Source organism: Salmo salar, chromosome ssa09, assembly GCF_905237065.1.
Source record: "Salmo salar chromosome ssa09, Ssal_v3.1, whole genome shotgun sequence".
Classification (NCBI taxonomy): Eukaryota; Metazoa; Chordata; class Actinopteri; order Salmoniformes; family Salmonidae; genus Salmo; species Salmo salar.
Genome location: NC_059450.1, coordinates 3,061,777 through 3,087,047, shown reverse-complemented (window position 1 = coordinate 3,087,047; position 25,271 = coordinate 3,061,777). Strand labels below are relative to the sequence as shown.

At 41.4% G+C, this 25,271-nt stretch overlaps 1 protein-coding gene across 1 annotated transcript in view; it reads left to right on the top strand.

Annotated features, from left to right (window-relative positions):
* babam2 (BRISC and BRCA1 A complex member 2) overlaps positions 1-25,271 on the top strand; it is a 219,712-nt gene that overhangs the window by 7,287 nt on the left and 187,154 nt on the right. The window contains exon 3 of the mRNA XM_014210010.2: positions 3,031-3,107. Coding sequence (XP_014065485.1) covers positions 3,031-3,107 — 77 coding nt within the window. The remainder of the gene's footprint in view (positions 1-3,030; positions 3,108-25,271) is intronic.

Sequence of the window (25,271 nt, the reverse complement as noted above, 5' to 3'; positions counted from 1 at the left end):
GCGGTAACGTTAACCATGCTGCTGCTAAAAACTCAGGGTTTAAAATGGTACAGTTCGTGCGTATTTAGGAGTTGAGAAATAAAGAAAGTAGGAATGGAATGCTGGGATAACCCTCTTTTTAACAAAGACCATTAAAACTGCTGTTTTCCCCGCAAATGCAAGAATGCATGTTTCCCTCCCTATGGCAATCGTATCGTATCGAATGCGCCTCGAGAGGAATATTTATTTTGCGTATAACACATGTAACAGTATTGCTTCCGTCCCTCTCCTCGCCCCTACCTGGGCTCGAACCAGGGACCCTCTGCACACATAGACAACAGCCACCCTTGAAGCATTGTTACCTATCGTGCCACAAAACCCGCGGCCCTTGCAGTGCAAGGGGAACAACTACTTCAAGGTCTCAGAGCGAGTGACGTCACCGATTGAAATGCTATTAGCGCGCACCACCGCTAACTAGCTAGCCATTTCACATCGGTTACACACATAACAAGCCGCCCTAGGTAAATAATTAAACTCAACTATTGTCTATGTATTACTCGTTTTGTTTGCAGAGGAGAAGTTAATGTGGACTGTTCTAGCATCTTCAATGTGTGCCTCGGCAGAAATATAGTTTCATGTTCCATATTTTTTTGGCATGGCAGCAATGATTTTGTAATGACGCGCCACAGCTAAATGACTGCACCGGAAACACTGGTACAGTACAGCACAGCATAGAACAGTAGAGTACAGTAGTGCAAGAGCACAGTATAGTACATTGTAGTGTACTCAACTCTAGTATGCACTGTACAAATATTTGCAGGTAGGCTAGTGGTTAAGGGCATTTGGCAAGTTACCGAAAGGTCGCTGGTTTGAATCCCTGAGCTGGCATGGTTAAAAAATCTGCCGTTCTGCCCTTGAGAAAGGCAGTCACCCCAAACAACATCTGCTCCCCAGGCTCTGATGATGTGGACCTCAATTAAGGCAGCCCCCCTCAGAAATCAAAGCCTTTGCTTAGGCCTATTCCACATTTTTAGGATGGATAATGGTTGAAACATGCCTTACTGTCAAAAAAATATAGACTCTTAGCTAGTGATGCACCAATATGACATTTTTGGCTGATTCCGATTTCCAATATTTTCCTTGCCAAAAAAAAATGATACCGATAACCAATATTTAAAAACAAAATTGGCCTTTTAAGCATTCTAGTGCAAGAGGCGTCACTACAGTCCTTGGTTCGAATCCAGGGTCTATCACATCCGGCCGTGATTGGGAGTCCCATAGGGCGGCGCACAATTGGCCCAGCGTCGTCTGGGCCGTCCTTGTAAATACTGACTTGCCTAGTTAAATAAAGGTTACACACACCACACTGACCAGAAAGTTATTTTGTTGGCATTTGTGTATGTCCCCATTACCAGTAAAACATAATCAAAACCGATTTCTTTCACTAACTTGCTGTGCTGTTTTGTTGTTCATTTGTTCCGTCGTTTCATTCTCAACCAGGATTTTTATGGAACGCCGTTTGGGTCTTTGTGTGTCAAAAAAGATACACATCAAAAAACACTATTTGACGTGTCAAATAAGCTTGTTGACCAATCAGGACCTGAATATGACTGCACGTCACATAATAATTTAACACGTTCATACATTTTTTACGTAGTTATTACATATTGATTACACTACCAATCGTATTTCATATGTCACAACAATTCATCGATACACATGCTATGATGCTGGTAAACTTGTCTCGCGCACCTACAGTGCTAATCATAAAAAAAGCTAGCTAGCTCATGGATGCAAACAATGTTCTTCCCCAAAAACATAGCATAACGACATAATCTGTTTCAGTAGCTATAGTTAGCTAGCTGTCATCTAAAATTATTCAAATTTATAAGACAGTTCTTATTTGATTTAATGGTGGTCGGACCCATCTATGTGAAGCTAGCCACAATAAGGATTAGCCACAAAAGTGGACTTTGCGGTTAGCCTTCAAAATAAAAGTATGGCATAATTCTACTATTTGTATTCATTTGCATTACTGTCAATGACATACTTTTATTTTGAAGGCAAACCGCAAATTCCACTATTGTGCCTAATCCTTATTGTGGCTAGCTTCACAACACAATGTGGTCCGGTCGAGCATCACTAGCTAGATGAAGCTAGCTGGCTGCTTATAACATTAGCATTGGGCAACAGCGTTAAGTAGCTGGCTAGCTATTTATTTTCATGAACTGAAGTTCAATTTCAGTAGGCGAACAAGTGGCAACCTAGCAAATACTTACTCACAAGGATTCCTAAATCATTGCTAAGAATAATGAAAATGACTGCGGTTTCTAATGGTCATTGTTTTCAGGCTGGTTGTATTGGTGCTAAAGCTAGCTACCCCAGAAGTTGCAGTTGAACAAATTATGCTTTATTACCAACGCGGTATTGTAAACACATCGTTCGTGGCCGGTGTTTGCTTGTTTGCAGACTTTTTTGTACAGCTTTCACGGTGCGACTATCTTTTTTGACACGCAAAGACTAAAACGGCATCCCATAGTATGTATGTGGTGAAGCTAATTGCAGTGACGCTATTACTGTGTAACTCCGGTAGGGCAACATCTGAAAAATAGCGCACTTGGTAGTTTGTACCGGTGCTCTACCAGTCGGCGAAAGCCAACAACACCCACGAAAGAGAAAGGTTGATTGTCAAGGGCAATGAATTCCATTATCTTGGCTTTAATGGATTTCGCCTTTGAGTTTTCTTACTCTTTCAAATGACTGCTCGATCCATGCAGCAGACACTGGGCTAGGTTAGGAATGCTGTGTTGCACGTGTAGCGCAACATTTTACGTGGTGTCATTACGTCATGTACCTACGTTACATAGGTATGCACGGTAGCTTTGACATCGGTTTTTAACATCGGCGTTAAACTACACATCGGGCCGATACCGATGTTGGCATTTTTAGCTAATATCTGCCAATTCCGATATGTTCACCGATATATTGTGCATCCCTACTCTTAGCTTTCATTTGACACCCAATTTGACATCTCTTTCCCCATCTCTTCAGATGCACGTCTCTGACTCCAGGGCCCTGTTGTGATCGATTCAAACTGCACATCCCCTACGCTGGAGAAACCTTGAAATGTAAGCAGTGCTCCCACTGTCTAGCTCATTCTCCTCTATTTGTCTCCTTTCACACGTGTTTGGTTCATTTGTGCCATGAACCTCTCGTCCAGGTCAGGGCTGGTTGGCTCTGTTGTTAAGGTCATATCTGTGTCCCAAATGGCACCGTTTTCCCTATATAATGCCCTACTTTTGACCAGGGCCCCATAGGGCTCTGGTCCAAAGTAGTGCACTCAATTTGTTTTATTTGTTTTATTTTAAATGTAACCTTTATTTAGCTAGGCAAGTCAATAGGGAGTAGGGTTCCATTTAGTATGCGGCCTATGTGTATAGAGACAGCTGATCCTGATTATGTTGATAGGGGCAGAAATGTATTAGTAATCCAGTGTGATAGATGGGACCTAAATCAGCTCATGATTTTAGCTTCTAGTTTTGTAGCTGTGCAAGTTAGCATCGGCATGTTGCTATTCTTTTTGAGAAAGTCATACAGTAGTTGGTGTAAACATAAATATAATCGGCTAACTGTCACTTGGTTGGGGACAGATTTACTCATCAGTTGTGCTTCTTTGCAAATGGAGAACTTGCGCAGATGCTGAAGAAATATTTGAATCATTATGGATTTTTAATGGAAGAAACAATCTCATGTTTTCTTTTTTTTGTTGCCATGTCCCCTGCCTACGCTAACATTTGAAAGCCTAAATCTTCCTGAACAGCTTTGCCTTTGGGTCTTATGCTTTCATAGGCCAGGTGGTTGTCTCTGCATTGCAGAGCTGCTGCAAATATACACTGGATTGTTTTATAATAAACATATTGCAATATTGTTTGCAATGAAATCTTGATCAGTAGGCTATTATTTGATGTGGAATGGTTTATCTTCAGTTAATATTCTAGGGAATATTGTTTTTTCTGGGTTGGAAGGGTTTGGCATTCATTAAAATGGACAATACAATGAGTTATTTAAGTGATAATGCCCTCGAAGTCGGTGTTTGAATGCCTTAATGTCCAAAAAATGGGAGCAGTAACCGAAAGGTATTGGCACGGTTTGCCGTCTCGGGCCTAACACCACCTGTGCCAATAAATCCTCCAAACACCAGCTTCGAGGGCATTATCACTTTAATAGGTTACCAACATATTCAAATAATGATTGACATATTTTAATTAAAAAAATGTATTTTGCTGAATTTATTCATACTATTTCATCCTTCCACAAGATATAGTCCCGACACAAATCTAGGGTTGCTACCCAATCCAGCTGGTCATTCATTCTATCGGTTCCATTGCTAGAGATGCGACCCAGTCGTTCAGACTTTTTGTTCTGTATATATGGACGTGACCCAGTCATTCAATTTAAGTGTTCCATTGCCATACTGACTGGCAATGTTCTTATCCTTTAGCTAATTTACAGTCACGTCAGAATAACAGCAAAGAAGCTGCATTTGCATTTGTTTAAGCTATTTTCTAGTGACATTTATTTGGATACATCCATAACAATGAGCTAATGAGGTGCAATTTCGCCTGACATAGAAAATGAGCTCTCTCGTTAGGACACTGTTGTTCAGAGGAGCTAGCCAACAACACAGCTAACACAATAACTTCAAACTGAAGCTGGAAAGACTGCAAACTAGCTGCACTTCGTTTCGTTTTACCTTTTTTCAATGTAAATTTCTTTGTATATATCCATAAAAATTATGCTAGCTGATTCAGGATTTCGACTGGCTGAGAAACACTGCATGTCTGTCCGTCTCATCGGACAGACAGGCATGTTCATTACTATGGGACAGCTGGAGATCGAATTTGAATATTGAAACAATGTTGCAAATGTCAGAGAGACAGACAGTAAGGTTTATACGAATCTCTGCTGTTGAAAACTAAATGTTAGTCTAAAAGAAACGTGAGATAATGTCTAGATGGTTTTTATAGTGGAGATCAAGTTTATAAATTGCTTGGCTGTGCTGATGAGACAGTGGACTGCTTAGTCAGATGGAACAGAGTAAATGGGCATTTTAACGTCATAGATTTAGCCTGTGGTAACTTGTGGAATAGACACCGGCTGGAATGTGGTTTTAACCAATCAGCATTTAAGATTAGACCCACCCGTTGTATAACTCATATCAACTCTTTGGCATCTCATATAACCACTGGGTGTAGTCTAGATCAAATCTTGTAGATCAAAATGTGGATGTAGATCAAATTTCAAGTATTGCGATAGGCCTATGTTGAATTCACCCAATGTGTTTTTCACCTTTCCAAGATGACTGTGCCGAAATAATTGACCGTTTTTTTTCTTAGTTTATTTAAAATACGGTCTAAGTAAGTCTAATACGGTCTAAATAAGTCTAAAAATTGTCTTGTCAATAGCGTTTCAACTTTAGTAGTCGTGAGTCTTTTGTTAAGCTCAGTGCTTATGAAAGCATGGAACATTTGAACACAGGCAGCCACTCTATTTTGCTACTTACCCACAATAAACATGATGTTTATTGTACTGGACATTACTGGAATTGCATTAAACAAACCTCTCACATTTGAGAGAAGTCCCACATTTGACGCTTTCCTTATGAGGTTGGCTCCAAAAATGCCTCCATGCACCCACAAGATGTTTTGAAATGATTATATCTTTGGCGGGAATGATCGTAATTGGGTGTTCCTGGAATGGCCGTGAGTCATGACACGCTCGCTCGCACACACACACACACACACACACACATTATATATTTTTATTAACCCAGGAATAGGTTGAAAAACCAGGAAGGAGGTTTTTGTCTTTGGCATTTGTGAATGAAGAGGTTATATAGCCTACAACACAAATAGCCACAAGTGGTAGGCCCCTCTGCTCAAAAGCAAAACTGTAGGGAAGTATAGACTATTATTCACTACCTTTCTGCAGGTCAATGGGTGGAAAAACATCAGGAGTTATTGAGGCAAATTGTTTGTTTCCTGGTTTTGGTTTCTCAACAACAAATTCTCCCTCAGCTGCGTCATTCCAACAGATGGTTAACCATTTTGCCGAGACTTTGGCACAAGATTTAAGCTGTAAGATCATGACTGAGTAAAATGCAAATACTGAATCAGTCAGTATGGGACTGTGCCTCTGAAAGTAATTGCATTTGGCTAGTACAGGCTATTCTGTGCCCTTCAGCGCACTATGGCATACAGCCCTCAAACTCAACTCTGGACCCTCAAAGCCAGTTCCGCTGCTTTTTGTCATTGTTCGTTTCTAATCAGGGACTGATTTAGAGCTGGGACACCAGGTGGGTGCAATTGATTATCAGGTAAAACAGAAAACCAGCAGGCACCCCTGGCATACAGTATTTGTTTTTGTATTCAATTAGGACACTGCAATAAAACTGGGTATGGGTAGGCTACTTCCCCAAAATCCTGGATCATCAGTGTTCGCCCCCTCATATAACTCTGAAATGAAATTAGTATACTGTTGGATGAATACAAAAGCGTTTGACAGGTTAAAAATCTGTCATTCTGCATCTGAGCAAGGCAGCTACAATTGACAAGTGTCATAGCACCCCCTAATGTTGCCAACAGTTGGTCAGATAGTTAAATAACATCTCTAGTCTCAGTTCCTCTTGATTACTTTTTCCAAGTTTCATGAGGAATTAAGTCATAGATTCCTTTATTTGCTTACATTAAATGAATCTCTATTTTTGCATTTAAGCCTCAGATTTGGATTTCTCCACTTTGACAGTGTGTGCGTCTCCATCGCTCCTATGGCAGGTAGCCTAGTGGTTAGAGCGTTGGCCCAGTAACCGAAAGGTTGCTGAATCGAATCCCCGAGCTGACAAGGTAAAAATCTGCCGTTCTGCCCCTGAGCAAGGCAGTTAACCCACTGTTCCCCGGGCGCCGATGACGTGGATGTCGATTTAAGGCAGCCCCCCGCACCTCTCTGATTCAGAGGGGTTGGGATAAATGCGGAAGACACATTTCAGTTGAATGCATTCAGTTGTACAACTAACTAGGTATCCCCCTTTCCCATTCCCAGTAAATGTCCCAATGTATTTTTTTTAAAGAAACCTACATTTAAATAGGCATCCATAAGCCTTTTTGTATGTCTTTTTTCATTGTTTCAGTATTTTGTCCAAGGTCAAGTTTATTTGTGTGCAAATAAGTCAATAAATTGATTGAGTAATGTACCCATCATCATTTCCAAAAGTGCCTATAATCAAATAAAATATATGGAGAGAGAACTTTTCAGACCCAGTTCCTGGCAGTTTGGCAGTGCTGTGTTTTATTGCTTGATGTTTTCCTGTTCTTTTGCCTGAGGAAGAGCGTTTGTTTAGTCCAGGATGCAAGGCCTTGGGGTCGTTGCCAGTGTCTGGACCTGCCTGCCTATAGCGTGCAAGATCGTGGTGGCACTCCACACAATGAACGGCACAAACTGTGCCCATTAAAGCAAGTTCTTTCCAGAGCCTAACCAACATAGCTGGCAGAATGTGTGATTTTGTGGAGGTTAGGATTTTGTGACCACAATAACTTTAACACCTGTGAAAATGGGCTGTGTTACCCTGGCGCACAATGTGCGTGTGTGTATCACTCTGCATATTAGTAACAAACCCTCACCACCCTGCTTCCTGTGTGTGTGTTGCGTCTTGTGCAGCATTTGTGGCTGCTGAGGGGAGGATGGCTCATAATAATGGCTGGAATGGAGTCAATGGAATGGTATAGAACACATCAACGACGTGGTTTCCATGTGGTTGATACCATTCCATGGACTCCATTCCAGCCATTATTATGAGCCGTCCTCCCCTCAGAGGCTTCCACTGTTGTACAGGTGGTCCAGTGCAAATTGCTGACCCCCCCTACTCCAGTCCCCTCTGCAGATCCCTCCGGGAATGGTGTGTGTGCCAGTATATTGGACCAATAATAATTTTTTGACTGTTTTCCAGGCGTTATGTGACAGATTTATGGCAAATCCCCTCCTCCCGTTTGACACCTCTCCTGTCTGGAAAAATATTGCCATGTGTGTATGTTTCTCTTCTCCCTCTCTGGCATAAAAATGGGAAAAACAGAAGAAAAACACCCTGCGCTGAAGGAAATAGAATTGTGTTACATCTGAACATTCTGAACTACCCTTAAGTTAAAGGGATAGTTTGCTATTTTGGCAATGAGGCTCTTTATCTACTTCCCCAGAGTCAGATGAACACGTGGATAGAGTCTCAGTTCAGATTGAAGGAAGTTGCTCACTAGCGTTAGTTCAATTGCTAAATAGGGTTAGTTCAATAACTGGAAATCTATGGGAACAACTAGTATGCTAGCTGTTTCTGTAGACTTCCAGTAATTGCGCTAACGCTAGTTAGCATTGGCTCGCGAAACTACCTCTAAGTTCCTTCATACTGGACGCAGCCACATAAAAGTAGAGTAAGGACTTTTGTCGTGCTCTGTATTATATTATACTCTGCTCAGCTCACTGACTAGCTGATGTTGGGAGAATCTCTCAGGTTGTTGAAAGAACATTGGTGCAGTGACATTAGGATATCAGAGCCTGCGTCAGTAGAGCAAAGTAAACTCAGCAAAAAAGAAACATCCCTTTTTCAGGACCCTGTCTCAAAGAAAATTCATAAAAATCCAAATAACTTTACAGATCTTCATTGTAAAGGGTTTAAACACTGTTTCCCATGCTTGTTCAATGAACCATAAACAATTAATGAACATGCACCTGTGGAACGGTCGTTAAGACACTAACAGCTTACAGACGGTAGGCAATTAAGGTCACAGTTATGAAAACTTAGGACACTAAAGTGGCCTTTCTACTGACTCTGGAAAACACCAAAAGAAAGATGCCCAGGGTCCCTGTTCATCTGCGTGAACGTGCCATAGGCATGCTGCAAGGAGGTATGAGGACTGCAGATGTGGCCAGGGCAATAAATGGCATTGTCCGTACTGTGAAACGCCTAAGACAGCGCTACAGGGAGACAGGACGGACAGCTGATTGTCCTCGCATTGGCAAATCACATGTAACAACACCTGCATAGGATCGGTACATCCGAACATCACACCTGCGGGACAGGTACAGGGTGGCAACAACAACTGCCCGAGTCCATCAGTGCTCAGACTGTCCGCAATAGGCTGAGAGAGGCTGGACTGAGGGCTTGTAGGCGTGTTGTAAGGCAGGTCCTCACCAGACATCACCGGCAACAACGTCGCCTATGGGCACAAACCCACCGTCGCTGGATCAGACAGGACTGGCAAAAAGTGCTCTTCACTGATGAGTTGTGGTTTTGTCTCACCAGGGGTGATGGTCGGATTTGTGTTTATCGTCGAAGGAATGAGCGTTATACCGAGGCCTGTACTCTGGAGCGGGATCTATTTGGAGGTGGAGGGTCTGTCATGGTCTGGGGCGGTGTGTCACAGCATCATCAGACTGAGCTTGTTGTCATTGTAGGCAATCTCAACGCTGTGTGTTACAGGGAAGACATCCTCCTCCCTCGTGGTACCCTTCCTGCAGGCTCATCCTGACATGACCCTCCAGCATGACAATGCAACCAGCTATGCTGCTCGTTCTGTGCATGATTTTCTGCAATACAGGAATGTCAGTGTTCTGCCATGGCCAGCGAAGAGCCCGGATCTCAATCCCATTGAGCACGTCTGGGACCTGTTGGATCGGAGGGTGAGGGCTAGGGACATTCCCCCCAGAAATGTCCGGGAACTTGCAGGTGCCTTGGTGGAAGAGTGGGGTAACATCTCACAGCAAGAACTGGCAAATCCGGTGCTGTCCATGAGGAGGAGATGCACTGCAGTACTTAATGCAGCTGATGGCCACACCAGATACTGACTGTTACTTTTGATTTTGACCCCCCCCCCCCTTTTGTTCAGGGACACATTACTCTATTTATGTTAGTCACATGTCTGTGGAACTTGTTCAGTTTATGTCTCAGTTGTTGAATCTTATGTTCATACAAATATTTACACATGTTAAGTTTGCTGAAAATAAACGCAGTTGACAGTGAGAGGACGTTTCTTTTTTTGCTGAGTTTATAATTGATGAATGGAATGTTAGGCTCAAAATGTTAGGCTCTGTTAGGTATAAAAACGTGTATTCTTATTTTAAATTTATGTCGTTTTGTCCTTGAGTTGATACCTAAGTATGCACTGTTATGTGTGTAACTGTGGCTGGGTATGAATGCGGTGTAGAGGAATGAAGGTAGAAATGTAAGACAAGTTGCTGAGGTGGAAACCATTAAGTTGAAACTTTAGAGGAAACTCCACACCATTCAATGTTGCTGCGTTCACATATGTAAACTCTGATCCCGCTGGCTGAGGTGAAAGCTTCAGTGGAAGCCAAGGACCTTAGGTAAAACTCCCATCTGATTCTGGTTCATTTTATGTGAGCAGGAGCGTAACACATCCATCTGATTCACATTGACCTTGTTCATTTTATGAGCAGATCCAAAGCCTAGCACCATACCTCAGATAACCCTTCATGGTTGGTAGACTGCAAGCCGTTACACTATACCTCAACTAACCCGTTAAGGGCTAAAGACAGAAACAAGGCTCAAGACTCAAGGCCTGGTTATTTATGCATGTTCATGAATGTTGCTTTTTACCTAATGAAACAAACCCATAGCGGGTGGTAACTGTGTAACAAAAGGCCTTCAGGTTTAAGAGATGACATGTTACCCCAGGAAATCCATTGCGTGTCGTAACTGTAAAACATCTATATTTTAACCCAGGATACCCGTTACGGGCGGTAACTTTAAGAAACAAGGTAGCTTTTTTCCCGTCAGGGGAATTTAGCGAGAAGTGTCAGCCTACAGATGTCAGATCTTAATATGACCCATTTCGTCAGAGGAGGAAAGCAATCCTTCAGCAGTAGGATTTGAATGTCTATTTAATATTTTGAATCGATGCCAGGGGCAGCTGGAAGCGGTGTTTGTAGGCTATAAAATAATTTAGACTGCAGGTCCACTGGGAGTCAGTTCAAGTAGGCTATGTGCAGGCTACAGCATGTCTCGTGAGTTCTTATGTAGATTATAATAAAATGACAATATTTGTAAGGGGTATATTTATTTTTTGTTTTATTATATGTTCAAGGCAAGCAATAGGCTAAATATATTAATGGTTATCTCATTGTGGTCCAGTGGGTACAGCCACTGACAACGGCATACATATGCTAGAGTAAGCATGAGTTCGAATCCGGTCCACTAATACCCTTTTGGATTTTTGGACGAACTAGTGCTTTTGTAGTTACTCTCTGTGGGCTGTGCTTGTACTCTTACTCAGGTAATTTCTCAAGAAAGTAACCTACCTTTTACTCCGTTACATTTTACCAAATCACTTTAGTTACGTAGATTGTTATTATACTGAACAAAAATATAAACGCAACAATTTCAAAGATTTTACTGAGTTACAGTTCATATAAGGAAATCACTCAATTGAAATAAAATCATTAGGCCGTAATCTATGGATTTCACATGACTGGTCAGAGTTGCAGCCATGGGTGGGCATTGGAGGGCATAGAAACCCATTGGGCTTATTTTCGCGAGAGTGATCCCTCTCGCTTCGCCTCTTCCTTTCTGCCTTAGTCCTGCTTGCAACCAAAACCTTTCAAGATATGTTCGCCCTCTGGCTGGCATTGTCATCAGAATAATGTAGTCCTTTTTTAACAAACTATGGGCGATTTTTGTCTATTTTACAAGCATTCTGTATTTCCACGTTTACCACAGCAAATCTACTGTGGCAATTTACCCGACACTTTGTATGAATGTTAACTAATGTTTGTGTAATGTAATTTTATTTGTTTACTATTTATCTTATCCAAAAGTATCTAGTATGGTCATTTCTTTTCGACAAAATTAAGAAAAGACCCCCATCCATATTTGAATCAATCAATCAAATGTATTTATAAAGCCCTTCTTACATCAGCTGATGTCACAAAGTGCTGTACAGAAACCCAGCCTAAAACCCCAAACAGAAAGCAATGCAGGTGTAGAAGCACGGTGGCTAGGAAAAACTCCCTAGAAAGGCCGGAACCTAGGAAGAAACCTAGAGAGGAACCAGGCTATGAGGGGTGGCCAGTCCTCTTCTGGCTGTGCCTGGTTGAGATTATAACAGAACATGGCCAAGATGTTCAAATGTTCATAGATGACCAGCAGGGTCAAATAATAATAATCACAGTGGTTGTAGAGGGTACAACAGGTCAGCACCTCAGGAGTAAATGTCAGTTGGCTTTTCATAGCCAATCATTCAGAGTTTGTCTACTGCTCCTGCTTTCTCTAGAGAGTTGAAAACAGCAGGTCTGGGACAGGTAGCACGTCCGGTGAACAGGTAAGGGGTCCATTTGAAAATGTTCAACTACATCAAGTCAATCTGGATATTGCATTATTTGTGACAGAAAGGCTTGGGCCAGAATCCAACCCACTCCAACACGGTTGGCCTATATGTGCACCCTAAAGGGAGTGGCCCTACCTGCTAGACCAAGATTGATCTACATTTTGACAGTTCATTTGTATCCTTAGGATACACTAGACACTTCTATGTTGTACCCTAGTTGAGACCAAACTTGTGTTATTTAAGCTATATAAAAGTACAGTTGTTGATGTGTGTGGCTGAATTTCAGATACATTTTAATGTTGCAGTAATAGGACATATGCCTATAGCGTTCGAGCAAGAGGGAACATTATTTTAAGATAGCGAGCCCTGATCCCAATGACTTGACTGCCACTGAATGGAGAGGAGAACTGCTAATGTTTTGCCAATCACAAGGCTCATTTCCTAAATGCATAAGAAAAAGAGTGATCGAGTTAAAATCCGACATCTGTATGAGTTTTTCTAACTTATGGGCGATTAAAAAAAATAAAAATAATAATAATAATAGTTCTCTAAATAAGCTATGTTGTACAATTTAAAGGACAAATACGCTGCATTTAAAACAGTCAGTAAAAATCTAATGAATTCAGGACTTGTGAAATTATACCTAGACTAAATATAAGCCTTCCACAACCATAAGACCCGCTAGTAATTTAATAATTTTATCAAAATAGTTTAACCTGATTTTTTTGTTGTTGCAATAAGCACTGATCTGGTGAGTTCCCAGCTGATCTTCCTATTTCAAGTTTAGCCCACTTGGATCTATTTGCTAGTTAACAAGGTAGCACAGTTGAATTGTTATGAACACACCATTCTGTCTCCAACTGTTTCAAATAAAAAGTTTGGGAACCCCTGATCTAAGCGATTGATAGTTGGTATTGAGCAGTCTGCCTTATTTACTTTTAAGAACTACTGAAATAGTGATTTTGTCGGAAAGCATAGGCAGCAGCTCTATAGAGAGCTGCTGCCAGTCCACCTGGCCGTGCTGCTGCTCCAGTTTCAACTGTTCTGCCTGCGGCTATGGAACCCTGACCTGTTCACCGGATGTGCTTGTTGCACCCTCGACAACTACTATGATTATTATTATTTGACCATGCTGGTCATTTATGAACATTTATAACATTTTAACATTTTGACCATGTTCTGTTATAATATCCACCCTGCACAGCCAGAAGAGGACTGGCCACCCCTCATAGCCTGGTTCCTCTCTAGGTTTCTTCCTAGGTTTTTGGCCTTTCTAGGGAGTTTTTCCTAGGGAGTTTTTCCTAGCCACCGTGCTTCTTTCACATGCTTTGCTTGCTGTTTGGGGTTTTAGACTGGGTTTCTGTACAGCACTTTGAGAATATCAGCTGATGTACGAAGGGCTATATAAAAATACATTTGATTTGATTTGATGATGACTTGGAAATAATGGCATAAAAAAAAAAAATAATATACACAACAACTGAAATTGTTTATTAAAACCTCTTTGGGCTAGGTGTCCCGCTAGCGGGATAATTCCGACAACATCCGGTGAAATTAGAGAGAGCCAAATTCAAATTACAAAATCGTAATATTAAACATTCATGAACATACAAGTGTCTTATATCATTTAAAAGCTTAATGCAGTTGGATTAACAAGTAGTTGTCAGATTTCAAAAAGGCTTTACGGTGAAAGCATACCAGCGCCTCACATCAAAATATTTTTGTCAACCAGCACAGGCTTCACAAAATCACAAATAGCGATTAAATAAATAATTTACCTTTGAAGATCTTCCTCTCTTTGCAATCCCAAGAGTCCCAGCTACAACACGAATGGTCGTTTTGTTCAATAAAATCCTTTATATCCATAAAAGTCAGTTTAGTTGGCGCCATTGTTTTCAGTAATCCACTCCTTCAACATGCAGACAAAGGAATCCTAAAAGCTACCGGTAAATTTCGTCCAAACAAGTCAAACAACGTTTCTATTCAATCCTCAGGTACCCTAATATGTAAATAAACAATAATATTTCAGACGGAAAGAAGGGTGTTCAATAGGAAAGGAAAATAATGAAGAGCGCGCACTCATTCACGCTCCCCAAAAGCCTACTTTTTCTGTTGAGCTCCCTTTGGAAAAACGACTATTACTTGTTTGTTTTTCAAGAAACAAGCCTGAAACCCTGTATGAAGACTGCTGACATCTAGTGGAAGCCATAGGTACTGCAATCTGGGAGGAGTGTTTATATATAGACCCATAGACTTGCATTGGAAAGGCCTGTGACCTCCAAAAAATAAAAACATTTCCTCGGGTTTTCGCCTGCCATATCAATTCTGTTATACTCACAGACATTATTTTTAACAGTTTTAGACACTTCAAAGTGTTTTCTATCAAATTCTGCCAATTATATGCATATCCTAGCTTCTGGGCCTGAGTAACAGGCAGTTTACTTTGGGCACATCAGTCAGGCAGAAATTCAGGATACTGCCCCCTAGCCCTAAGTAATGTAAATAAATTATGGTTAATATATGATAAGAAGTAATGGGCAATCACTACCATCATGGGACTTTAATGAATAGTTTTATTCTATGTTGTTACAGTATTCAACCCACATTATGCGTAGTGAAATCAAGTATTATTTGTTACATACACATATTTAGCAGATGCTATTGTGGGTGTAGCGAAATGCTTATGTTTTTAGCTCCAACAGTGCAGTAATATCTAACAATTCACAACAATACACACAACCTAAAAATAAAAGAATGGAATTAAGGAGTATTTAATTTCTAAAAATATAATCGAAAAGCGAGATATAAAAATGTTTAACTGACCTCAAAAAGGACTAATCCCTTAGCAATAATGATACCAAAACGATAACACAACAAAAACAATAATGGCACTTGATCCAGACATACAGTGCATTCAGAAACTATTCACATCCCTTTATCAAATTATCAAAACTTTTACAAATTAATAAAAATGTAAAGCTGAAATGTCTTGAGTCAATAACTATTCAACCTCTTTGTAAAATGTTGCTTAACAAGTCACATAACAAGTTTTTAACATGACAAGTCACGTAAGTTTCAGACTACCTCGTCTCTATACCTCACACATACAATTACAGTGCATTCGGGAAGTATTCAGACCCCTTCCCTTTTTCCTCATTTTTTTATATTACAGCCTTATTCTAAAACGGATTCAATGAAATGGTTTTCCTCGTCAATCTATACACAATACCCCATAATGACTAAGCGAAAACAGTTTTTTATAGATTTTTGCTTATTTATTAAAAATATAACATAAATACCTTATTTACATAGATATTCAGACCCTTTGCTATGAGACTCGAAATTAAGCTCAGGTGCATCCTGTTTCCATTGAGCTCAGGTGCATCCTGTTTCCGTTGATCATCCTTGATGTTTCTACAACTTGATTGGAGTCCAAATTCAATTGATTGGACATGATTTGGAAAGACACACACCTGTCTATATAAGTTTCCACAGTTGACAGTGCATGTCAGAGCAAAAACCAAGCCATGAGGTCGAAGGAATTATCCGTAGAGCTCCGAGACAGGATTGTGTTGAGGAAAAGATCCGGGAAGGGTACCAAAACATTTCTGCAGCATTGAATGTCCCCAAGAACACAGTGGCGTCCATTATTCCTAAATGGTAAAAGTTTGGAACCACCAAGACTCTTCCTAGAGCTGGCCGCCCGGCCAAACTAAGCAATCTGGGGAGAAAGGCCTTGGCCAGGTAGGTGACCAAGAACCCGATGGTCACTTTGACAGAGCTCCAGAGTACCTCTGTTTAGATGGGAGATCTCTGCAGCCCTCCACAAATCAGGCCTTTATGGTAGAGAGTTCCTTGATGAAAACCTACTCCAGAGCACTCAGGACATCAGACTGGGCAAAGGTTCACCTTCCAACAGGATAACGACCCTAAGCACACAGCCAAGACAACGCAGGAGTGGCTTTGGGACAAGTCTGAATGTCCTTGAGTGGCCCAGCCAGAGCCCGGTCTTGAACCCGATCGAACATCTCTGGAGAGAACTGAAAATAGCTTTGCAGCGACGCTCCCCATCTAACCTCACAGAGTGTGAGAGGATCTGCAAAGAAGAAAGGGGGAAACTCCCCAAATACAGGTGTGCCAAGCTTGTAATGTCATACCCAAGAAGACTGAAGGCTTTAATTGCTGCCAAAAGTGCTTCAACACTAAAGGGTCTGAATACTTATGTGATATTTCAGTTTTTATTTTTTATAAATTAGCAAACATTTATAAACTGTTTTTGCTTTGTCATTATGGGGTATTGTGTATAAATTGATTAGTGGGGGAAAAAACAATGTAATCAATTTTAGAAGAAGGCTGTAACTGAACAAAATGTGGAAAAAGTCAACGGGACTGAATACTTTCCGAATGCACTGCATCTGTAAGGTCCCTCAGTCAAGCAGTGAATTCCAAACACAGATTCAACTACAAAGACCAGGGAGATTTTCCAATGTCTCGCAGTTAAGGGCACCTATTTGTCGATGGGTAAAAATAAAATGCAGACATTCAATATTATTTTGAGCATGGTGAAGTTAGTTACATTAGTTACACTTTGGATGGTGTATCAATACAACCAGTCACTACAAAAATATAGTTGTCCTTCCTAACTCAGTTGCCGGAGAGGAAGGAAACCGCTCAGGGATTTCACCATGAGGCCAATGGTGACTTTTTAAAACAGTTTTTAATTTTTGTGATAGAAAACTGAGGATTTGTCAATGACATTGTAGTTACTCCACACTACAAACCTAATTGACAGAGTGCAAAGAAGGAAGCCTGTACGGAATAAAACATATTCCAAAATATGCATCCTGTTTGCAATAAGGCACTAAAGTAAAACTGCAAAAAAATGTGGCAAAGAAATTAAGCGTTATGTTTGGGGTAAATCCTACACAACACGTCACTCTACATATTTTCAAGCATGGTGGTGGCTGCATCATTTTATGGGTATGCTTGTCATCGATAGGTACTAGGGATTTTTTTTTTTGGGGGGGGGATAAAAATATAGCTAAGCACAGGTATAATCCAAGAAGGAAAACCTGGTTCATTGTGCTTTCCAACAAACACGGAGACATTTACCTTTCAGCAGGACAATAACCTAAAACACAAGGCCAAATGTACTCTAGTGTTGCTTACCAAGACGACTTTTAATGTTCCTGAGTGGCCTAGTTACAGTTTTGACTTAAATCAACTTGGAAATCTGTGGTGAGACTTGAAAATGACTGTCTAGCAATGTTCAACAACCACCTGGACAGAGCTTGAATAATTTTTTTAAGAGTAATGTGCAAATATTGTACAATCCAGGTGTGCAAAGCTCTTAGAGACTTACCCAGAAAGACTCACACTTTTAATTGCTGCCAAAAGTGATTCTAACATGTATTGACTCAGGGGGTTGAATACTTAAGTATTTTTCACTTTGACATTACAGATTATTTGAGGTACATTGTTTACAAAGATTAACAATTAAATCCATTTTAATCCCACTTTGAAACACAACAAAATGTTGCAAAGTCAAGGGCTGTGAATACTTTCTGAAGGCACTCAGCTACTGCTCTGTTCAATCGTTGGGCATATTTTGAGTTCAATATCATTACATTTGAACATTTTTATGTACAGTTTTTAGACAGCCATGTATGCATTAATTAATCAATTATACAATCATACAATTAATGTGACATTGGTAAAAACAATCTAACTACAAAACAACATAACGGTAATAATTTATTTGAATCGTATATCTCTATTGCTAAACTGGGTAAATCAAGATGTAGCCTTGGTCTATTCACAATACAGGTGAATGCATATTATTTAATAGGAGTTGTGTATGCATTGATTTATTGAGATTGTTTTAGCTGATTTCATGGAGCTACAGACGATAAACAATCACTTCCATTTAAGACTTATTTTATTGGCAACTACTAGTTGACACTTATTTTATTGTACTGATCAACAACATTTGCATAAAAGAAGCAATCTCTAATTTTATAAAACTGTGCGATTTAAGAATGTAATGACATCATTCATGAGGCAGAATGTGGCTATGGAATCTAGTGGACACCAGTCGGGAGATGAAGTTAATTCGTTTTTGGTGGCGACAGGAGACTAAGTAAATTAATAACGTTTTGGATGACAATCAGCTTTGAAATCAGCATATTTTGCATTATGGTTTGCATATTATTTATTTTATTTTTTAATGAACCTTTATTTAACTAGGCAAGTCAGTTCAGAACAAATTCTTATTTACAATGACGGCCTACCCTGGCCAAACCCTAACCCGGATGACGCTGGGCCAATTGTGCGCCGCCCTATGGAACTCCCAGTCACAGCCAGTTGTGATATTATCACAAACAACGTACTAGGGTAGTGAATTCAGCTACTAAGTTAGCAAGGATATTTAGCCTACAATTAAAGCTGTGTAACGCCCTGGCCATAGAGAGGGTTTTTTGTTCTCTATTGTTGGTTAGGCCAGGGTGTGACATGGGTGGGCGTTCTAGGTTTCTTTTTCTATGTTGGTGGTTTTCTTTGTTTCGGCTGTGTATGGCTCTCAATCAGGAACAGGTGTAGATTGTTGTTGCTGATTGAGAGTCATACATAGGCAGCCTGTTTTTCCTTTGGGGTTTGTGGGTGAATGTTTTCCGTATAGCTTCTGTGCCTTATGGAACTGTGTAGTCGTTGTTTTGGTTTATTTTTGTAAGTGTTCACTTTTCTTCAAATTAAAAAGATGAGCATTCACATTCCCGCTGCGTTTTGGTCCTGTGTTCCCGACGACCGTTACAAGCTGGTAGCTACCGGTATCGTCTCGGGTTTTAAAAGTATTTTAGCCTGTATGGACATTGTTTTGCGATTAGTAATGAGCAGTTTCAACATTTCTAAATGCCGTGTTGCATTATTCAAGTGTGTTAACTTCTGTGCAGCTTGAGTGGGGAGCAGCCCAGACAACTCTAGCAATGAATGTGTAAGCGGAGCAGGCACTTTACTCTTTGTGCTATAAAAGGTCTGCGCTGATAGACAGACTTGATCCTCTCAATCACGTGAGGCACATTTGACAGAAGTACCGACTGTAACAAAAATGTTAGTACAGAACCGTTTTTTTGATCGCATCCCTTTCCATACATATTTGAGCATGGTAGAAGTGGTCAGAAAGTTACTTTTTGGACCTGAATGCCAAGACATTTAGGAGATAGAGGTGCTCAAAGTTGACACATTTTGTATACCCCACCCTAACATGAAACATTTGTCTTCATCACTGGAAAAGATACACCGGGGCCTTCCGAGTGGCGCAGCGGTGTAAGGCAATGCATCTCAGTGCGCGGTTAGGCGGGTCATGTTTCGGAGGATGCATAACTCCACCTTTGCCTCTCCTGAGCCTGTTGGGGAGTTGCCACGATGAGACAGGATCGAAATTGGGGAGAAAAAAGGGGGTAAAATACCAACAAAAAAATAAAGAATGATGGTTGAGTGACAAAGCTTACAACAGGGTTGTCAAACTATTTTCTAATTACTTGAAAACATGTTTTTACCTTTAACGTCAAATATCTAAAAACGCGCATAAACTTTTTTTCTTTCATTTTCTCATATGTTGTAGCTTAGACCCTGAGGTTTTTGTGTTGTGCCTGCCATCAGTTGAGACACAGCATACTCTTGAATGCGGGGTGGGTGTCATTTCAATCATAGAAATAGAATTCATAGAATGGATATTTATTTATTTTTATTTAACTTGGCAAGTCAGTTAAGAACAAATTCTTATTTACAATGACGGCCTACCAAAAGGCCTCCTGCGGGGATGGGAGCTGGGATTAAAAAAAAAATATATATATATATGACAAAGCACACATCACGACGAGACAACACAACACTACATAAAGAGAGACCTAAGACGACAACAACATAGCAAGGCAGCAACACATGACAACATGGTAGCAGCACAAAACATGGTACAAACATTATTGGGCACAAACAACAGCACAAAGGGTAAGAAGGTAGGGACAACAATACATCACGCAAAGCAGCCAAATCTGTCAGTAAGAGTGTCCATGTTTTGGTTTTTGAATGAAGAGATTGAGATAAAACTGTCCAGTTTGAGTGTTTGTTGCAGCTCGTTCCAGTCGCTAGCTGCAACGAACTGAAAAGAGGAGCAACCCAGGGATGTGTGTGCTTTGGAGACCTTTAACAGAATGTGACTGGCAAAAAGGGTGGTGTATGTGGAGGATGAGGGCTGCAATAGATATCTCAGATGGGGGAGTGAGGCCGAAGAGGGTTTTATAAATGAGCATCAACCAGTGGGTCTTGCGACGGGTATACAGAGATGACCAGTTTACAGAGGAGTATAGAGTGCAGTGGTGTCCTATAAAGAGCATTGGTGACAAATCTGATGGCCGAATGGTAAAGATCATCTAGCCGCTCGAGAGAGCACCCTAACCTGCTGATCTATAAATTATGCCTCCGTAATCTAGCATAGGGCTGGGCGATATACCGTTTTTTGCGATATACCAGTATTGATGCACGGACCGGTTTGGGTTTTTACTTTACCTTCTATACCGGCATTTGAATGTTTGGTTTGTTCAATGTGATATGCAGTGTGTAACGTCCATTTTTATAGTTTACTTCGCTACTTGAGTCATCTCTCTCCACTCTCACTATGCCGCTTTCCACACAGACCTAGTCATGCCCCCTGTCACCCAAGGAGCGCATTTGATGTTCCTCATGGTCAATGATGATAACGATGCAGTTGTCACTTTGCTTCTTAATATAAATCTACTAGCATTCTATAATTACACTATTAGCTTGTGTTTCTTACATCTGCAAACAGCTAGTTCACTTTTCTTAGCAAGTTGTTCCTAAATCTTGTTAGCCGCTAATCGCTAGCTATCTAATAAATGTACTGTAGCGACCCTGGGTTTATAAGCGAGGATATCGACTCTGCCGCTTCAGCATGCTTTTGCGGCACAGTCGATAGCGCGTTGGACTTCAGGCTAGAAGGTTAAGGGTTCGAGACCTGCTCCCTGCCTGTTTCATTACAGTATTGAGTAAGAGCAAGCGTAATGAGCTATACAGCCTGTTAATACCTGTGATTGTGTAGACCTAAATCAGCATGTTGTTGGTGCAACATTGTCTTCTAAATTAAAGAGGTAAACGCAAAGCAAGAATATGTTAGCTACATGAAGTAGCTAAGAGAACATTAAATGTAGCCAAAGATTATAGGGTCCCCTAGGAAACACAGGAAACACCTATCAACACATCAGTTCCTACCCTGTCACAATAACTCCTCCCTGGCATTTTCATTTGTTGTCATGTCAAACAACACTGTATTAAAAGTGCCCACTATTATATTCTAACTATATAATTAGAATAGACATTCTATTCCCATGATTCCAACAGTTAACCCAAGTGTTTTGCTCTAAATGGCAAGTCAAATTGCAACATTTGGTTAAAAATAAGGCCCAGATTGCTTGCCCATATTGTGCAGCCCTACGTGGCAGTGTGGAAATGATCTCAAATGCAGAAATTGATGAAAATTATGACTTTTTTGGGGTTGAAGTTGAATTGAACAGTATAAAACAATCAGAATGGAGAAAGACCCATTGAACAGACCTCCCTCCCATCTTCCACCAGCTTGCTACCTATGGCCCGGCTAGCTGTCTGAATCTCACTGGACCCTTTGATCACTCGGCTAAGCATGCCTCTCCTTAATGTCAATATGCCTTCTCCATTGCTGTTCTGGTTAGTGTTTATTGGCTTATTTCACTGTAGAGCCTCTAGCTCTGCTCATTATACCTTATCCAACCTCTCAGTTCCTCCACCCACACATGCTATGACATCTTCTGGTTTCAATGATGTTTCTAGAGACAATATCTCTCTCATAATCACTAAATGCCTAGGTTTACCTCCTCTGTACTCACATCCCACCATACCTTTGTCTGTACATTATACCTTGAAGTTATTTTATCGCCCCCCAGAAACCTGCTCCTTTTTCTCTCTATTCTGGACGTCACAGACGACCAATTCTTATAGCTTTTAGCCGTACCCTCATACTTATTCTTCTCTGCTCCTCTGGGGATGTAGAGGTGAATCCAGGCCCTGCAGTGCCTGGCTCCACTCCTACTCCCCAGGCGCTCTCTTTGATGACTTCTGTAACCGTAATAACCTTGGTTTCATGCATGTTAACATTAGAAGCCTCCTCCCTAAGTTTGTTTTATTCACTGCTTTAGCACACTCTGCCAACCCGGATGTCCTAGCTGTGTCTGAATCTTGGCTTAGGAAGTCCACCAAAAACTCTGAAATCTTCATCCCTAACTACAACGTTTTCAGACAAGATAGAACGACCAAAGGGGGCGGTGTTGCAATCTACTGCAGAGATAGCCTGCAGAGTTCTGTCCTGCTATCCAGGTCTGTACCCAAACAATTTGAACTTCTACTTTTAAAAATCCACCTCTCCAAAAACAAGTCTCTCACCGTTGCCACCTGCTATAGACCCCCCTCGGCCCCTAGTTGTGCTCTGGACACCATATGTGAACTGATTGCCCCCATCTATCTTCAGAGCTCGTGCTACTAGGTGACCTAAACTGGGACATGCTTAACACCCCAGCCATCCTACAATCCAAGCTTGATGCCCTCAATCTCACACAAATTATTAATGAACCCACCAGGTACAACCCCAAAGCCGCAAACACTGGCACCCTCATAGATATCATCCTAACCAACGTGCCCTCTAAATACACCTCTGCTGTTTTCAACCAAGATCTCAGCGATCACTGCCTCATTGCCTGCACCCGTAATGGGTCAGCGGTCAAACGACCTCCACTCATCACTGTCAAACGCTCCCTGAAACATTTCAAAGAGCAAGCCTTTCTAATCGACCTGGCCCTGGTATCCTGGAAGGATATTGACCTCATCCCGTCAGTAGAGGATGCCTGGTTATTTTTTAAAAATGCCTTCCTCTCCATCTTAAATAAGCATGCCCCTTTCAAGAAATTTAGAACCAGGAACAGATATAGCCCTTGGTTCTCCCCAGACCTGACTGCCCTTAACCAACACAAAAATATCCTGTGGCGTTCTGCATTAGCATTGAACTGCCCCCGCGATATGCAACTTTTTAGGGAAGTTAGAAACCAATACACACAAGCAGTTAGAAACGCCAAGGCTAGCTTTTTCAAACAGAAATTCGCTTCGTGCAACTCCAACTCTAAAAAGTTCTGGGACATTGTAAAGTCCATGGAGAATAAGAACACCTCCTCCCAACTGCCCACTGCACTGAGGATAGGAAACTCTGTCACCACCGATAAGCCCACTATAATTGAGAATTTCAATAAGCATTTTTCTACGGCTGGCCATGCTTTCCACCTAACTACCCCTACTGCATTCAACAGCACTGCACCCCCCACAGCTACTCGCCCAAGCCTCCCCCATTTCTCCTTCTCCCAAATCCATTCAGCTGATGTTCTGAAAGAGCTGCACCCTCTCCGCTATGCAATCTGGTTTCAGAGCTGGTCATGGGTGCACCTCAGCCACGCTCAAGGTCCTAAACGACATCATAACCGCCATCGATAAGAAACAATACTGTGCTGCCGTATTCATTGACCTGGCCAAAGCTTTTGACTCTGTTAATCACATCCTCATCGGCAGACTCAGTAGCCTTGGTTTCTCAAACGATTGCGTCGCCTGGTTCACCAACTACTTCTCTGACAGAGTTCAGTGTGTCAAATCGGAGGGCCTACTGTCTGGAACTCTGGCAGTCTCTATGGGGGTACCACAGGGTTCAATTCTTGGGCCAACTCTTTTCTCTGTATACATAAATGATGTCGCTCTTGCTGCTGGTGAATCTCTGATCCACCTCTACGCAGACGACACCATTCTGTACACTTCTGGCCCTTCTTTGGACACTGTGTTAACAACCCTCCAGACGAGCTTCAATGCCATTCAACTCTCCTTCCGTGGTCTCCAATTGCTCCTAAACACAAGTAAAACTAAATGCATGCTCTTCAACCGATCGCTGCCTGCACCTGCCCGCCTGTCCAGCATCACTTCTCTGGACGGTTCTAACTTAGAATTTGTGGACAACTACAAATACCTTGGTGTCTGGTTAGACTGTAAACTCTCCTTCCAGACTCACATCAATCATCTCCAATCCAAAGTGAAATCTCGAATTGGCTTCCTATTTCGCAACAAAGCATCCTTCACTCATGCTGCCAAACATACCCTCGTAAAACTGACCATCCTGCCAATCCTCGACTTCGGCGATGTCATTTACAAAATAGCTTCCAATACCCTACTCAACAAGCTGGATGCTGTCTATCACAGTGCCATCCGTTTTGTCACCAAAGCCCCATATACTACCCACCACTGCGACCTGTACGCTCTCGTTGGCTGGCCTTCGCTTCATAATCGTCGCCAAACACATTGGCTCCAGGTCATCTACAAGACCCTGCTAGGTAAAGTCCCCCCTTATCTCCGCTCACTGGTCACCATAGCAGCACCCACCTGTAGCACGCGCTCCAGCAGGTATATCTCTCTGGTCACCCCTAAAGCCAACTCCTCCTTTGGTCGTCTCTCCTTCCAGTTCTCTGCTGCCAATGACTGGAACGAACTACAAAAATCTCTGAAACTGGAAACACTTATCTCCCTCACTAGCTTTAAGCACCAGCTGTCAGAGAAGCTCACAGATCATTGCACCTGTACATAGCCCATCTATAATTTAGCCCAAACTACTACCTCTTACCCTACTGTATTTATTTATTTATTTATTTTGCTCCTTTGCACCATATTATTTATATTTTATCTCTGAACTTTCTTCAAACTACAAATCTACCATTCCAGTGTTTTTCTTGCTATACTTTATTTACTTTGCCACCATGGCATTTTTTTGCCTTTACCTCC